The 17,260-nt window shown below is 36.3% G+C and overlaps 1 protein-coding gene across 5 annotated transcripts in view; it reads left to right on the top strand.

Moving 5' to 3' along the window:
- Positions 1-17,260, top strand: part of EYA3 (EYA transcriptional coactivator and phosphatase 3) — a 100,554-nt gene that overhangs the window by 21,207 nt on the left and 62,087 nt on the right. For 4 of the 5 annotated variants that reach the window (XM_007170511.2, XM_007170510.3, XM_007170504.2 and 1 more), the window contains one exon: positions 15,819-15,919. In XM_007170511.2, the coding sequence (XP_007170573.1) occupies positions 15,887-15,919 (33 nt within the window). In that variant the 5' untranslated portion in view covers positions 15,819-15,886. Of the gene's footprint in view, positions 1-1,023; positions 1,071-15,818; positions 15,920-17,260 lie in introns of all 5 variants that reach the window. The other variant, XM_007170506.3, reaches the window with a different exon arrangement.

Here is a 17,260-nt window from a genome sequence, read left to right as displayed (position 1 = left end):
ACACATTAAATAGTCCAGTACAGTGATTGTATGCTGATTTTAAATGCTATCTTACAGATACAATACTTGTTTGTTCTCAAGGCATTAGATGGATCACTAAGGTGTCTCAAGATCCATGAAACACCTGGGACCACCAGTTTTACTATGTTACCTGGAAATTTCAACTATAAATTCAGGATTTGACCCAGAGTGAAAGCAGGAAAATGCTAATTTTGTAATGTGACAGTTCTGTTAGGCAAACTGTCCAATTATTTGGAAAGCTTTTTATTCTTAATGTTTGGAAGCATTTTTGCAGCTGTATGTATAATCATGTTTTGTTGTCTTATTTACATACTTTTCTTCATTTCCTACCTTTGTTTTCAGCTTATGTGTTTCATTCAGTGGCCAGATGGCCAACAAACCCAAGCTGAGAGGTAATAGAAAAAACGAATGAAAAACAAAATAAACTTCTTTACAAATAGTATTAGTTTCCTGTGGGTGCCATAATAAATTGCCACAAATTTGGAGACTTAAAACAACAGAAATTTATCCTCTCATAGTTCTGGAGGCCGGAGGTCTGAAATCATGGTGTTGGCAGGGTTGCACTCCCTCCATAGGCTCTAGGGGTAGAATCCGTTCCTTGCCTATTCCAGCTTCTAGTGGCTGCTGGCATTCTTTGGCCATATCACTCCAGTCTCTGCCTCCATATTTATATTGCCGTCTCCTCAGTGTATGTGTGTGGGTGTTAAATTTCTCTCTGCCTTTCTCTTGAGATGGCATTTATGGCCTACCCAGATAATCCGGGATAATCTCCTCATCTCAGAATCCTTAAATACATCTGCAAAGACTCTTTATTCCAAATAAGGTTAACATTTATGGGTTCTGGCGATTAAGATGTGGACCCATCTTTGGCCAGAAATATTTCATGATAGCTGTGTATATTTGTGTTTGGGGGAGGTGATTTCATACTTGATCTCTCTCTCTCCCCACCCTCCCTCCCTCCCTCTCTCTTTTCCTTCCTTCCTTCCCTCCTTCCTTTCTCAGCCTATTAAGGGACAGAAGCTTAAGGTCTCCTAACTCCTCACCTCTAAGTAAGTAGTGCGTGTGTTGTGATCCCTTGTTATGTATGTGATATTAAGATTTGATTTAAAGCATATCAGTCCTTTCTTTTATTTGAAGGGAACTTTTCACTTAACACAGACTTCAAAATGATGTTCTTCAAATCAGTTAATAAACCTTGTAAAGAATTAAAGACTTAGGCATTCCTGGTGAGAAATGAGAAAAGTGAAGATTTGAATTTTTTGTGCCTCTAAATATATTGAAGGTTCTTAATGAACTGGTTTTAAGTAGATATTTAGAGGAATCAAGAGCCTAGAAATTGTACTTGGTGAACAAATATTTATTGATTGCCTGCTATGTGCTCTCAGATACTAAAAAGAAGGTGGTCTCTGCCATTGTGGAATTTACGATCAAGATTCCACAGGAATCTTAGGACCAAAGGAAAATTAGTAGTTTTGACAGAATTGTTAACTGCCAGATTTACAGAACACAGTAGGGGTCAGAGAAGTAGTTTTGAAGAATTCTTAATTATTAAGTAATAATGAAGCAGGGAGCTCTTTCACTAATAACTTTGAGGTTTTGGTAGGTTAGGAAATCTTTTGTTTTTCCAAAACCATGATACTCATCTCTGACTAGAAATGGTAAAATAATTTATTTTTATATCCCGTATAGTTAAAATTACCTGTTTCATTAACAATACATCGAAGTTTGTGTCTTGTAAATTAAAGACTTATGGCTATAAAGAGAAATCAAATTGTTATTTTTGCTAGATTGTACAAGAAATTAAAAAGTAGCTTAAAAAAAGAATCTTTTTAGGATTTTTAGACAGTCCTTAAAGTACCAGTTAACAACAGTGAAAAAGAAGTTTTGAGTTTATAAATTTAAAACATTTTAAAACTTTTAAGAGTATGACCATGAGGTGAAACTGATGTAACAGAATAGTTAGAGATTTAATGAAAGAAAAGGAATAAATAGCTTAAGTTAATATTAGGGATGTAATTTTGAAAGGGAGGGTCGTGTGCTCAATTCTATCTATCTGTCTCTCTATCTATCTATATTTTTGGCTGCATTGGGTTTTCATTGCTGTGCGTGGGCTTTCTCTAGTTGTGGCGAGCGGGGCCTACTCTGTTGTGGTGTGCGGGCTTCTCATCGTGGTGGCTTCTCTTGTTGCGGAGCACGGGCTCTAGGCATGCGGGTTCAGTAGTTGTGGCTCGTGGCTCTACAGCTCAGGCTCAGTAGTTGTGGTGCACAGGCCTAGTTGCTCCGCGGTATGTGGGATCTTCCTGGACCAGGGCTCGAACCCGTGTCCCCTGCATTGGCAGGCGGATTCTTAACTGCTGCACCAACAGGGAAGCCCTGCTTTTGATTTTTATTAAACTATTTAAGGTATTATTATTATTCTATAATTAATGTAAAATCTTACTTTTTTTTCATCTTTTAAATGAGCTGGTGTTGAAACAGGTTGCAGGGCTTCCCTGGTGGCGCAGTGGTTGAGAATCTGCCTGCCAATGCAGGGCACACGGGTTCGAGTCCTGGTCTGGGAAGATCCCACATGCCGCGGAGCAACTGGTCCCGTGAGCCACAATTACTGAGCCTGCGCGTCTGAAGCCTGTGCTCCGCAGCAAGAGAGGCCGCGATAGTGAGAGGCCCGCGCATCGCGATGAAGAGTGGCCCCCACTTGCCACAACTAGAGAAAGCCCTCGCCCAGAAACGAAGACCCAACACAGCCATAAATAAAATAAATAAATAAAATTTGAAAAAAGAAAATGCTCCCTATTAAAAAAAAAAAAAAAAAAAAAAAAAAAAGAAATAGGTTGCAGTTTCATTTAATATAGAATGTAGAATTACAGCTTAGATAAATCATTCTCCACATGTTGGTTGTTTCTAATTTTTCATTACTGTGAACAAGAAACTTACTCAATTTTTAAAATAGAGTTAGCTTTTTACCCCTCTATTTAATTTTGAGGGGAAAATCCAAGAAAAATTATTCAGGCCATGGGCAATTTTATGACCTCTTTTATATTCTAACCAGAGAACAGTCTGAAGATACATACAATTTTACAGCAGTGCCTGAATATTTCTTTTCTTCTTATGGCCCGCATAACTTTAGGTTTTATTGTTTAGATTTATTTTTGGTAATTTAATAAGTGTGAAGTGGTATCTTAAAAATATTAAAATTTATTCAGTTAGTAGTGAGAATCTTTTTTCCAGAGTGCTGATTTGATCTTGGTTGTTACTTAAACTGTTTGTATCCTTTGATGGATGTGCATGTTAGTCATCATTTGCCGCATAACAGATGAGCAGTAAATGTTGAACTGGTTGGGTTTATTTCTTTTATTTTTTATTTTTAAAATTTATTTTATTCATTTATTTTTGGCTGTGTTGGGTCTTCGTTGTTGCACGCAGGTTTTCTCTAGTTGCGGCGAGCGGGGGCTACCCTTCATTGTGGTGTGTGGGCTTTTCATTGCAGTGGCTTCTCTTGTTGCGGAGCATGGGCTCTAGGCTCATGGGCTTCGGTAGTTGCAGCACACAGGCTCAGTAGTTGTGGCTCATGGGCTTAGTTGCTCCGCGGCATGTGGGATCTTCCTGGACCAGGGCTCGAACCTGTGTCCCCTGCATTGGCAGACAGATTCTTAACCACTGCACCACCAAGGAAGCCCTGGTTGGGTTTATATTGTAGACATTAAGCTTTATCTGTCATTAGTTCAGGCATTGCTTCCATTTGTTATATCCTTTTAATCTTGGATTTGTTATTTTTTCACTGCATGAAAGTATGTCTTACATAACCAGATCTGTCAATTTGTTGCTTGTGCTTTCCTTCATTGCCCAAAATTTTATCTCTTTCCCACAGAGGCAATAAATAAGCTCTTCTGTTTTCTCCAAAATCATTTGAAAGCTTATTGGTTTTTCATATATTTAGAATTACTCATAGTGTATGGTGTGGATATGTTTTTCTCCACATTGATATTCAGTTTTTCTGACAATTTTTTTAAAATTTTATTTATTTTTGGCTGCGTTGGGTCTTCATTGCTGTGCGCGAGCTTTCTCTAGTTGCGGCGAGTGGGGGCTACTCTTTGTTGCAGTGTGTGGGCTTCTCATTGCAGTGGCTTCTTTTGTTGCAGAGCACAGGCTCTAGGCGCACGGGCTTCAGTAGTTGCGGTGTGTGGGCTCTAGGGCTTGCAGGCTTCAGTAGTTGTGGTGCATGGGCTCAGTAGTCGTGGCACATGGGTTTAGTTGCTTCGCGGCACGTGGGATCTTCCCGGACCAGGGATCCAACCCGTGTCCCCTGCATTGGCAGGCAGATTCTTAACCACTGCGCCGCCAGGGAATTCCCCTGACTATATTTTTTTAAATAATGATTTTCTCTACTTATGAACACTTTTTGGATTGGGTCATTATTTTGGTCTTTCTAGTCTCAGGGGTCTTTTTGTAGTTTTTTTTTTTTTTATTGTGGTAAGTATACATAACAGAATTAACAGTTTTAACCATTTTTTGGTATACCATTCAGTAGCATTAAGTACATTCACAATGTTGCACAGCCATCAGCACTCTCCTCTATTGTCTTTATTTGATATATTTCTACTTTAGTCTGAAAACATGATTGCTATTATTCTCAGGCAGATTGTTTAAATCTCTGAATCCCATTTGTCCTGTCCATAGTATGAGGATGGTACCAGTTGTGTTTTAAAATGGTTGTGGAGTTAAAATTAAGTAAGGCAACGAATGTAAAAATACTTGGTGGATTTTATATGCTCAGTAAATGATAGGTCTCTTATCCTCCCCACTGTAATTGATTTTAAAGACTGGTGTAGGGCAGATCTTCCTTAATTGCCTCTGTTATTCTCCTCCAAGATGTTCATTATTATTTTTGCCTTATTTTCAGTAAGAAATTTGTAGGCATTGGAATAAACCTTTGTTTACTTCTTGTTTGAAACCTACTGTAAGTGTTCTATAGATTGTGAAGCCCAAATTCATATTTAGTATCATCCCCACTGAGACTACTAAGTACTGTTCTGCAAGAGACCATAGAAATGTTTTCTTATGTTTTTGAAACCATTTTCCTGACATCTTTTCCGATTATGCTTTATGAGGCCTCCTACTTTATAAAATAGAATTTATTTTGAAGAGATATCTTTAGGCTTTATGTTTGGTACTTTGGGTGTTAGGACACTTGTTTCTGAATTAATTAATAGATCCTCCTTAGAAGAGATCAGTTATTGTTGAATAATAATACTTGAAGTAGTTTTCTTCAAGCCACCTAGAAGAGGGTATTTTGCTCTTTGTTTTTATTCTTCAAGGCATACATATAATTATATTTGAGGACACCATGGTAAACATTTGCTAATTGCCTACTTCTTTTATATCCTAAAGTAATCCACATATTAATAAAAATCATAAGTGATGATATACCACTTTTTTGATACCTTCTTCAGGCTACTTTTGTTTATAACTATTGTTGAGATATATTTAATTTTGGGAAACATGCTGTTCATTTTCCCCAGGGAAACTTCTTTAGCCTTTTCTGTGGTGTGCTCTAAAAATATATATAAGGCTTTGGAAGGGGTAGTAAATAGACTTCTAAAATATAGTGTGGTCAATGGTCAAATTTATGAGTTACCTGTTTTCTACTTACAGCTGTATAAAAGATATTCAGTTAACCCCTGAATATCTCTGTGCACACTTTGCCATATGCAAATTCCCCTTCTAGGACCTGTAATGAGACTGTTCTGCTCTATTTTGACACTTCTCGTGATGTTCTAATTAAGAGTGATGAATACTTTGTTTTCACTGAAAACAATTTGACCTTTATTCTGTGTTTTAAAATATAAATATGTATATACACAGTATATATGTATTTCCCCTTCCTATACTTAAGAGCTATAATAACATATTGAAGTAATCTAAGTTCTTGCTTGTGGCCATTTATAATTACAGGGTAAATAGTATGTTGAAGTTGGTACAAAACAGAAATTTTGAGGTAGGAATCTAATGAGAATTTTGAAATAAAATATTTGTTGCTAGTTATTTCCCTTCTAATTTTTAAGTATTAAAAATAAAAATTATGACTGTCATATTACAAAAGAATCCTGCTTTATGAGTGTGTACAATCACAATGTTTAAAATTATGTGACCTTTTCAAACAAATCAGAATTCCTATTTTTTCATTGTTAGTATTTGCAGGTAGGGAAATGTGAAGTCTTAGGAAATACTATTTCTGTTCTCAGTTACAGGTTTTCCCAGATTTCTGCCCGTGAAGGCATGTGGATACTGATAAACTCTCTCCAAAAAAGGTGGTAAAACAGCTGTATTTAGAAGCCAACAGTAAGAATTGAAACTAGAAAATTATGAAAAAACATTACTATCCAAATGCCTTGAAGGTGCTTAAAACAAAAAAGTTAACTCAGAGTATGTTATGTTATTTCATTGGCTGCTTGACTAAGTTAAAATTATATTCATTTACACTACATTAAGTATCCACTTTCCACTTCGATGTCAAGCCATTATATTATTGGATATTTCAAAAGATGAAGCTCATTGAATGTAGAATAATGTCGGGTTATATATATATATATATATTTTGAATTTTATTTTATACAGCAGGTTCTTCTTATTAGTTACCTGTTTTATACATATTAGTGTATATATGTCAGTCCTAATCTCCTAATTCATCCCACCACCACTGCCCCCCTCACCCCACCCCGCTTTCCCCCTTGGTGTCCATATGTTTGTTCTCTACATCTGTGTCTCTATTTCTGCCTTGCAAACCGGTTCATCTGTACCATTTTTCTAGATTCTACATATATGCGTTAAGATATGATATGTTTATCTCTTTCTGACTTACTTCACTCTGTATGACAGTCTCTAGATCCATCCACGTCTTTACAAATGACCCAATTTCGTTCCTTTTTATGTCTGAGTAATGTTCCATTGTATATATGTACCACATCTTCTTTATCTATTCATCTGTCGATGGACACCTAGGTTGCTTCCATGTCCTGGCTATTGTAAATAGTGCTGCAATGAACATTGTGGTGCATAACTCTTTTTTTTTTTTTTTTTTTTTTACATGGAAAGCCCTCCAGGTGAGATAGCAGAGAGCCTTTTCTTTTTTTTTTTTAAGATTTATTGATTGATTGATTGATTGATTGCTATGTTGGGTCTTCGTTTCTGTGCTAGGGCTTTCTGCAGTTGCGGCAAGCGGGGGCCACTCTTCATCGCGGTGCGCGGGCCTCTCACTATCGTGGCCTCTCTTGTTGCGGAGCACAGGCTCCAGACGCGCAGGCTCAGTAGTTGTGGCTCACGGGCCTAGTTGCTCCGTGGCATGTGGGATCTTCCCAGACCAGGGCGCGAACCCGTGTCCCCTGCATTAGCAGGCAGATTCTCAGCCACTGCGCCACCAGGGAAGCCCCATAACTCTTTTTGAATTATGGTTTTCTCTGGGTATATGCACAGTAGTGGGATTGCTGGGTCATATGGTAATTCTATTTTTAGTTTTTTAAGGAACCTCCATACTGTTCTCCATAGTGGCTGTATCAATTTACATTCCCACCAACAGTGCAAGAGGGTTCCCTTTTCTCCACACCCTCTCCTGCATTTATTGTTTGTAGATTTTTCGATGATGGCCATTCTGACTGGTGTGAGGTGATACCTCATTGTAGTTTTGATTTGTATTTCTCTAATAATTAGTGATGTTGAGCAGCTTTTCATGTGCCTCTTGGCCATCTGTATGTCTTCTTTGGAGAAATGTCTGTTTAGGTCTTCTGCCCATTTTTGGATTGGGGTGTTTGTTTTTTTAATATTGAGCTGCAGGAGCTGTTTATATATTTTGGAGATTAATCCTTTGTCCGTTGATTCGTTTGCACATATTTTCTCCCATTCTGAGGGTTGTCTTTTCATCCTGTTTATAGTTTCTGTTGCTGTGCAAAAGCTTTTAAATTTCATTAGGTCCCATTTGTTTATTTTTGTTTTTATTTCCGTTACTCTAGGAGGTGGATCAAAAAAGATCTTGCTGTGATTTATGTCAAAGAGTGTTCTTCCTATGTTTTCCTCTAAGAGTTTTATAGTGTCCGGTCTTACATTTAGGTCTTTAATCCATTTTGAGTTTATTTTTGTGTATGGTGTTAGGGAGTGTTCTAATTTCATTCTTTTACATGTAGTTGTCCCAGTGGTTTTCCCAGCACCACTTATTGAAGAGACTGTCTTTTCTCCATTGTATATCCTTGTCTCCTTTGTCATAGATTAGTTGACCATAGGTGTGTGGGTTTATCTCTGGGCTTTCTATCCTGTTGAATTGATCTATATTTCTGTTTTTGTGCCAGTACCATATTGTCTTGATTACTGTAGCTTTGTAGTGTACTCTGAATTCAGGGAGTCTGATTCCTCCAGCTCCATTTTTTCCCCTCAAGATTGCTTTCGCTATTTGGGGTCTTTTGTGTCTCCATACAAATTTTAAGATCTTTTTGTTCTAGTTCTGTAAAAAATGCCATTGGTAGTTTGATAGGGATTGCATTGAATCTGTAGATTGCTTTGGGTAATACAGTCATTTTCACAATATTGATTCTTCCAATCCAAGAACATGGTATATCTCTCCATCTTGTTTCTGTCATCCTTGATTTCTTTCATCAGTGTCTTATAGTTTTCTGAGTACAGGTCTTTTACCTCCTTAGGTAGGTTTATTCCTAGGTATTTTATTCTTTTTGTTGCAGTGGTGAATGGAATTGTTACCTTGATTTCTCTTTCTGATGTTTCATTGTTAGTGTATAGGAATGCAAGAGATTTCTGTGCATTAATTTTGTATCCTGCTACTTTACCAAATTCATTGATGAGCTCTAGTAGTTTTCTGGTGGCATCTTTAGGATTCTTTATGTATAGTATCATGTCATCTGCAAACAGTGACAGTTTTACTACTTCTTTTCCAATTTCTATTCCTTTTATTTCTTTTTCTTCTCTGAGGGCCATGGCTAGGACTTCCAAAGCTATGTTGAATAATAGTAGCGAGAGTGGACATCCTTGTCTTGTTCCTGATCTTAGAGGAAATGCTTTCAGTTTTCCACCATTGAGAATGATGTTTGCTGCAGGTTTGTTGTATATGGCCTTTATTATGTTGAGGTAGGTTCCCTCTATGCCCACTTTCTGGAGAGTTTCTATCATAAATGCATGTTGAATTTTGTCAAAAGCTTTTTCTGCATCTGTTGAGATGATCATATGGTTTTTATTCCTTAATTTGTTAATATGGTGTATCACATTGATTGATTTGCGTATATTGAAGGATCCTTGCATCCCTGGGATAAATCCCACTTGATCATGGTGTATGATCCTTTTACTGTGTTCTTGGACTGTTTGCTACTATTTTGTTGAGGATTTTTGCATCTATATTCATCAGTGATATTGGTCTGTAATTTTCTTTTTTTATAGTATCTTTGTCTGGTTTTGGTATCAGGATGATGTATTGGCCTCATAGGATGAGTTTGGGAGTGTTCCTTCCTCTGCAGTTTTTTGAAAGAGTTTGAGAAAGTTCAGTGCTAGCTCATCTTTAAATGTTTGATAGTATTGATCTGTGAAGCCCTCTGGTCCTGGACATTTGTTTGTTGGAAGATTTTTAATCACAGTTTCAATTTCATTACTTGTGATCAGTCTGTTCATATTTTCTATTTTTTCCTGGTTCAGTCTTGGAAGGTTATACCTTTCTAAGAATTTGTGCATTTCTTCCAGGTTGTCCATTGTATTGGCATAGAGTTGCTTGTAGTAGTCTCTTAGGATGCTTTGTATTTCTGCGGTGTCTGTTGTAACTTCTCCTTTTTCATTTCTAATTTTATTGATTTGAGTCCTCTCCCTCTTTTTCTTGATGAGTCTGGCTAATGGTTTATCAATTTCGTGTATCTTCTCAAAGAACCAGCTTTTAGTTTTATTGATTTTTGCTATTGTTTTCTTTGTTTCTATTTCATTTATTTCTGTTCTGATCTTTATGATTTCTTTCCTTCTGCTAACTTTGGGTTTTGTTTGTTCTTCTTTCTCTAGTTCCATTAGGTGTAAGGTTAAATTGTTTATTTGAGATGTTTGTTGTTTCTTGAGGAAGGATTGTATTGCTATAAACTTCCCTCTTAGAACTGCTTTTGCTGCATCCCATTGGTTTTGGATCATCATGTTTTCATTGTCATTTGTCTCTAGATATTTTTTTATTTCCTCTTTGATTTCTTCAGTGATCTCTTGGTTATTTAGTAATGTATCATTTAGCCTCCATGTGTTTGTGTTTTTTACCTTTTTTTCCCTGTAATTGATATCTAATCTCACAGTGTTATGGTCAGAAAAGATTCTTGATATGATTTCAATTTTCTTAAATTTACTGTGGCTTGATTTGTGACCCAAGATGTGATCTATCCTGGAGGATATTCCGTGCGCACTTGAGAAGAAAGTGTAATCTGCTGTTTTTGGATGGAATGTCCTATAAATGTCAATTAAATCTATCTGGTCTATTGTGTCATTTAAAGCTTCTGTTTCCTTATTAATTTTCATTTTGGATGATCTGTCCATTGGTGTAAGTGAGGTGTTAACGTTCCCCACTATTATTGTGTTACTGTCGATTTCCTCTTTTATAGCTGTTAGCAGTTGCCTTATGTATTGAGGTGCTCCGATGTTGGGTACATATATATTTATAATTGTTATATCTTCTTCTTGGATTGATCCTTTGATCATTATGTAGTGTCCTTCCTTGTGTCTTGTAACATTCTTTATTTTAAAGTCTATTTTATGTGATTTGAGTATTGCTACTCCAGCTTTCTTTTGATTTCCATTTGCATGGAATATCTTTTTCCATCCCCTCACTTTCAGTCTGTATGTGTCCCTAGGTCTGAAGTGGGTCTCTTGTAGACAGCATATATATGGGTCTTGTTTTTGTATCCATTCAGCAAGCCTGTGTCTTTTGGTTGGAGCATTTAATCCATTCACATTTAAAGAAATTATTGATATGTATGTTCCTAGTACCATTTTCTTAATTGTTTTGGGTTGTTTTTTTGTAGGTCCTTTTCTTCTCTTGTTTTTCCCACTTAGAGAAGTTCCTTTAGCATTTGTTGTAGAGCTGGTTTGGTGGTGCTGAATTCTCTTAGCTTTTGCTTGTCTGTAAAGCTTTTGATTTCTCCATCGAATCTGAATGAGATCCTTGCTGGGTAGAGTAATCTTGGTTGTAGGTTCTTCCCTTTCATCACTTTAATATGTCATGCCACTCCCTTCTGGCTTGTAGAGTTTCCTCTGAGAAATCAGCTGTTAACCTTATGGGAGTTCCCTTGCATGTTATTTGTCATTTTTCCCTTATTGCTTTCAATAATTTTTCTTTGTCTTTAATTTTTGCCAATCTGATTACTGTGTGTCTCGGCGTGTTTCTCCTTGGGTTTATCCTGCGTGGGACTCTCGGTGCTTCCTGGACTTGGGTGGCTATTTCCTTTCCCATGTTAGGGAAGTTATTGACTATAATCTCTTCAAATATTTTCTCTGGTCCTTTCTCCCTCTCTTCTCCTTCTGGGACCCCTATAATGCAAATGTTGTTGCATTTAATGTTGTCCCAGGGGTCTCTTAGGCTGTCTTCATTTCTTTTCATTCTTTTTTCTTTATTCTGTTCCACAGCAGTGAATTCCACCATTCTGTCTTCCAGGTCACTTATCCGTTCTTCTGCCTCAATTATTCTGCTATTGATTCCTTCTAGTGTATTTTTCATTTCAATTATTGTATTGTTCATCTCTGTTTGTTTGTTCTTTAATTCTTCTAGGTCTTTGTTAAACATTTCTTGCATCTTCTCGATCTTTGCCTCCATTGTTTTCCCGAGGTCCTGGATCATCTTCACTATCATTATTCTGAATTCTTTTTCTGTAAGGTTGCCTATCTCTACTTCATTTAGTTGTTTTTCTGGGGTTTTATCTTGTTCCTTCATCTGGTACATGGTCCTCTGCCTTTTCATCTTGTCTATCTTTCTGTGAGTGTAGTTTTCGTTCCACAGGCTGCAGGATTGTAGTTCTTCTTGCTTCTGCTGTCTGTTCTGTGGTGGATGAGGCTATCTAAGAGGCTTTTGCAAGTTTCCTGATATGAGAGACTGGTGATGGGTAGAGCTGGGTGTTGCTCTGGTGGGCAGAGCTCAGTAAAACTTTAATCTGCTTGTTTGCTGTTGGGTTGGGCTGAGTTCCCTCCCTGTTGGTTGTTTGGCCTGAGCCGACCCAGCACTGGAGCCTGTAGGCCCTTTGCTGGGGCTAATGGCGGACTCGGGAGGGCTCACACCAAGGAGTACTTCCCAGAACTTCTGCTGCCAGTTTCCTTGTCCCCGCGGTGAGCCACAGCCACCCCCCGCCTCTGCAGGAGACCCTACAGCACTAGCAGGTAGGTCTGGTTCAGTCTCCTAAGGGGTCACTGCTCCTTCTCCTGGGTCCTGATGCACACACTACTGTGTGTGTACCCTCCAAGAATGGAGTCTCTGTTTCTCCCAGTCCTGTTGAAATTTTGCAATGAGATCCCGCTAGCCTTCAAAGTCTGATTCTGTGGGAATTCCTACTCCTGATGCCAGACCCCGAGGTTGGGAAGCCTGACGTGGGGCTCAGAACCTTCACTCCAGTGGGTGGACTTCTGTGGTATAAGTGTCCTCCAGTCTGTAAGTCACCCACCCAGCAGTTATGGGATTTGATTTTATTGTGATTGCGCCCCTCCTGAGGTCTCATTACGGCTTCTCCTTTATCTTTGGATGTGGGGTATCTTTTCTGGTGAGTTCCAGTGTCTTCCTGTTGATGATTGTTCAGCAGTTAGTTGTGATTGTGGTGCTCTCGCAAGAGGGAGTACGTGCATGTCCTTCTATTCCACCATCTTGAGCCAATCTCAATGTCAGGTTATATTAATGGTAAGAAAATACCAAAATACACAATTAAACTCTAGAACCAGTACATGGAAGTGAGAAAACTAAGGTTTGTATGGTAATTCTGTACTTTTTTTTATTATCCAGTACTGGAGCACCTTGTCTGTGTTATACAACACTTTCATCTGGTGGTTAGTAAATGTGACTTTCAAGTGTAAGCATGTGCCACTTGTAGAAAATGGTGTAAGATCTTAATATTAAAAGTTTTATTATCACATTGGTAAATGCTAGAAGCATGATAAATACTTGCGTTCTTTTATCTAGTATATTTCAGGTGTTTGACATTACAAGATATTGGAAGGAAGGAAGAATACTATATTGATGGAAAGTAGTATTTTAGATGCATGTTGTGATGGAATTACATAATTTATAGTCATTATTAATATATTTTATATACAAGTGTACCACAATGTATGTTTACAAACTTCACATATATCACATGTTGCCAGTAGAATCCCAGAAATTCTGTAATAAATCATGTGCATCCTTTGTAGGTTGCTTTTTTTGTTTTAAAATTATCAAAATTATTGGTGGTCATTGATTAATTACTTGATTTTTTTTAAGGTTTTTTTTTCCAAATGTAGAAATTATCTATGACCTTTTTATTTCCCTAAATTGAAAAATGAAGAAGATAAAGGTGATTTTTAAGATGGAAGCAACAAAAGGTGCTTATTTTCAAAGAAGAAATAGGAGAGGTAGAAAGGAATGTCTTCCAATCTTTTCCCTTAAAGAAGGTTTCCTTTCAGCTTATAGAATTTATCTCAAGAAAAATAGAAAGCTGTTCCCTTTCTGTTATAAAATCACTGTAATATTACCATATTCCTAAAAAACAAAATTCAAGATTTTAACATTTTGTTTTATATGGCTTGAGAATTTATTTCCCCACTATTAAGAGTAATGTTTCTTACCTTTTAAAACCCATGACCCCTTTTGATCTATAAAAAAATCTTGTTCTCCTTTAACATTGTTCATATTTTTAAAATAAATTTATTTCTGTGTTTAAAACAAAAATTAAATTAAAGGACATGTTATTGAGTACCTTTTTTTTCTAACACAATTTTTCTTACCTTCCTCTTGTTTAGGGGTAGATTTATAACCCTTCCACCATGAGAAAGAATATCCCTTCCTTCTCCTTCGCTGAGAATCTACTAATTAGAGATTGCAGTCATTACAGTTATGGCTTTCAATTGAGTAAAACATGGGATATTATCACTTTTTGTTTAGATGAGATCTGGTCACACAAAAATTTAACAAATGAGGTACTAAAGGCATTACATTTCTCTAATGATTTGACCCTAGTTTGCTCTTATTTTGGGGATGAAATCATATATGTATTAAATACATTATGTACATTGACACTGTTAAAATCCCATAAAGACAAGACATTTCATCTTAAAAGTAAAACAGATATAAGCTGGTAAAACATAAAAACAGTTCATCTTTCACAATTGTGAATCAGTTTCACGTCACATTGGTTGTGCTCTTCTGAGTAGAGCAAAACAAATGCAGGGAAGATAGCTCCTGTGAGCTTTAGTTATTGCCTGCTGTAATTCTGCAGCACTAGTTATTTACGTCATGTAGTATGAAAACTTAGCTTTTGAGGCTCTGTGTATGAGTTACACGTGAGTGCATTGAGCATCAAGTTCTTCTGACCTTTAAACTTTTTTTTCTTTTGACATTCTAGATCAGGGCAGGGAGGAAAGCTGTGTCAGAGTTGGACAGTTTTGTGTCTGATTGTGTTCCTTACACGTGTTTTCTCTCCTTTTCCCATTCTAGAGTGTGACTCTAAAATAAAGTGTGTTGTATTACACCAGAATAGAGCAGTATTAGTGGAGTGGTGGTAAATTGGTACAAGTGAAGTTTTTCATTTACCTTTTTATTCATTACTTCTGCAATAAGATTGTATACTTGCTTTAGCTTTGTCTGTTAAGTTGGTTACAGTGGTTGGTAAAATAAGTGAAAACAGGTGTGACCTTAATAAAAGGTATAAACAATCACATCTGTTTTGGAGAAGTGCTACTTTCATTTTTGTTAAATAGGAATGGAGTTTATAGTTTTTATAATTATTTAGTTTTCTAACATCTTTCTGTCTCACTGGGTAGCAGGGCACAATAAGGTGTTCTTACCAGTAAATGTGGGGCTTAGAGTCCTGGTTTTCTTTTTTAGTTTGAAAACCAGGACAGGAAGAGCAGGGTCTGAGAAGGTAAAGATTTTGCTTAAATAATTGACTAGGCAATACATATAGTGGAGCTCGTTATTTCAGGATAAATTGGGTCCTAGCTCTACATGATTATTTTCCTTAATTCTAAAATTCAGTGTTTCACTTTACTTATTTATTTGCATTATTAAAATAGATCCGGAAGAGTTGAGTTTTCCTTTAAGCTGATTACATATATACAGATAGTTGGTTACGAAAGTATTTATTTGATATTCCAATTTGCCCTATTTAAAGCGATTGTGTGTGTTAACAGTTATGTAAATGTTCCCCATTAAAGCAGGTTAGATGTTATCATAACTTCTTGACTGGCTAAGCTAGTTTTTATCATTTTTAGATGTAACCCTAATTCTAAAAAAAGTTGTGTTTTAGTTAATTGCACATGGCTGTTGTAAAGTGTTTAATGCATTGGGCACTATAGTAACCATGTTTTAAGTACAGCAGAAGTGGCTCCACGTGTTGGCTTTTGCAAGGAATTATAAGTCATTGTGTAAACCTATCCTGACTTGGTGCAGCATGTCCATTTTGAAAAGCCACGTGCAGATTTGAGATTTTGAGATTGGAGCTCACGTAGAAAGACTGAGGTAGCAAAATATTTTAAAAATTATTCTCTGATGGCCTCAATGATAATGCTTTAAGAGTACATAAAGCTTTGAATCCCCCCTCTTTTTTAAACAGACTGTGAAGACTGCTGAGAGACACTTGCAGTCCAGTCACATAAGCGTAATAAAGAAATATTGGTCCTCATGGAAGAAGAGCAAGATTTACCAGAGCAACCAGTAAGTATTTCCTTTAACAATTTAAAGTTGATTGTAGAAAAGCTAATCTTAAGAGATTTTAGATAGTATTCAGTTGTACTACAGATTCTAAATCAGAAATAAAATTAAGGAAAGGACTCCTTAATACTTTCCTTCTAAGAAAACAATGTTCTGTGTTCCTAAATTCATATTTTGCTAACTTAATGCCAAGGACTTGCTTAGAAAATTCAGCATTACAAAATAAATATTGTCTTTAGAAATGTCATTTAAAAAAAGCAATGGCTACTCTTAACAGTTTTTAGAAAATAAAAGAGGACATCTATTTACCAAACAGTATATACCATTTCTGCCAGAAAATCTAGTTTTATCATTACCTAAATTTCCCTGACTTAATTATTTTAAAAGTAGTAGTAGTAGTTGAAGAAAGTATAATTTGACCACTAGCTAATTCTTAAAAATAGATAAGACCCTCGAGAATAGGTTGAATTCTTAATTTCTTTTAAATATTTTACATAAATAAATAAATAAAATCATTTAAAATGTCCCCAAGTGATACAGATTTATTGCCTTGCCATGGCTTCTTTTTTGGTTTTTCCTAAGTGTTTTTTGACCCTTAGCGTTTAGAAAAGGAAGGTAATAGTAATCATTCTCTTAAGATACTTTTGTGTTAAAGAATCTTTTCCTTTTGGCTTGACCTTCTTTTTCTGAAATTAGATAAATACTGATTCAGTTTGCTATTCAATTTGCTCTCCTGAATGAGCCTCTTGCATTTTATATTGAGAGAATATAGAGTGGTACATGTTTACCTCCCTATGAAAATCCAACCTAAAAAACTTTGAATTTTGAAAGCAGATAATAGGGTATGTTTTTCATGTTCTAGATGTATTCTTTACATCAGTGATATATTTTTAATATTTCACTTTATGTTGAGACATGCATATTGGTGATTCTTTTCCTATTAGTCTTTTAGCCCCTCACTTAAGTATAAAACTAAGAAGACATAAGCAGTTGATAAAAGGACCTTTTGAAACATTTAAAATGTCATCCCATATCCCTGGTGGAACATTAATAATCAGGGAAATGGTAGGGTTAAAAATCATCCTCAGCGGTGTATCTAAGATATACACTATAAGAACAAATAGCTGAATTAGAGACGGTAAATGTACCAAAGAAGATTCTGTCATTGAGTTTTTAATATAGTAAGACAAAGGTCTAGTCATAGTTTCAAAAGACTTATGTAAGTGTTGACATACTGTTGAAATGAGTATTGTTGTTAGTCACTCCTTACCTATTTAAGGTAATGAGAATTGTGAAGCTGACCTGCTGGTGAGTCATTTTTTCCTCTCTGCTTCATTTGCTTGC

Source organism: Balaenoptera acutorostrata, chromosome 1 (assembly GCF_949987535.1).
Source record: "Balaenoptera acutorostrata chromosome 1, mBalAcu1.1, whole genome shotgun sequence".
NCBI lineage: Eukaryota > Metazoa > Chordata > Mammalia > Artiodactyla > Balaenopteridae > Balaenoptera > Balaenoptera acutorostrata.
This window is presented reverse-complemented; position numbering and strand designations above follow the sequence as displayed.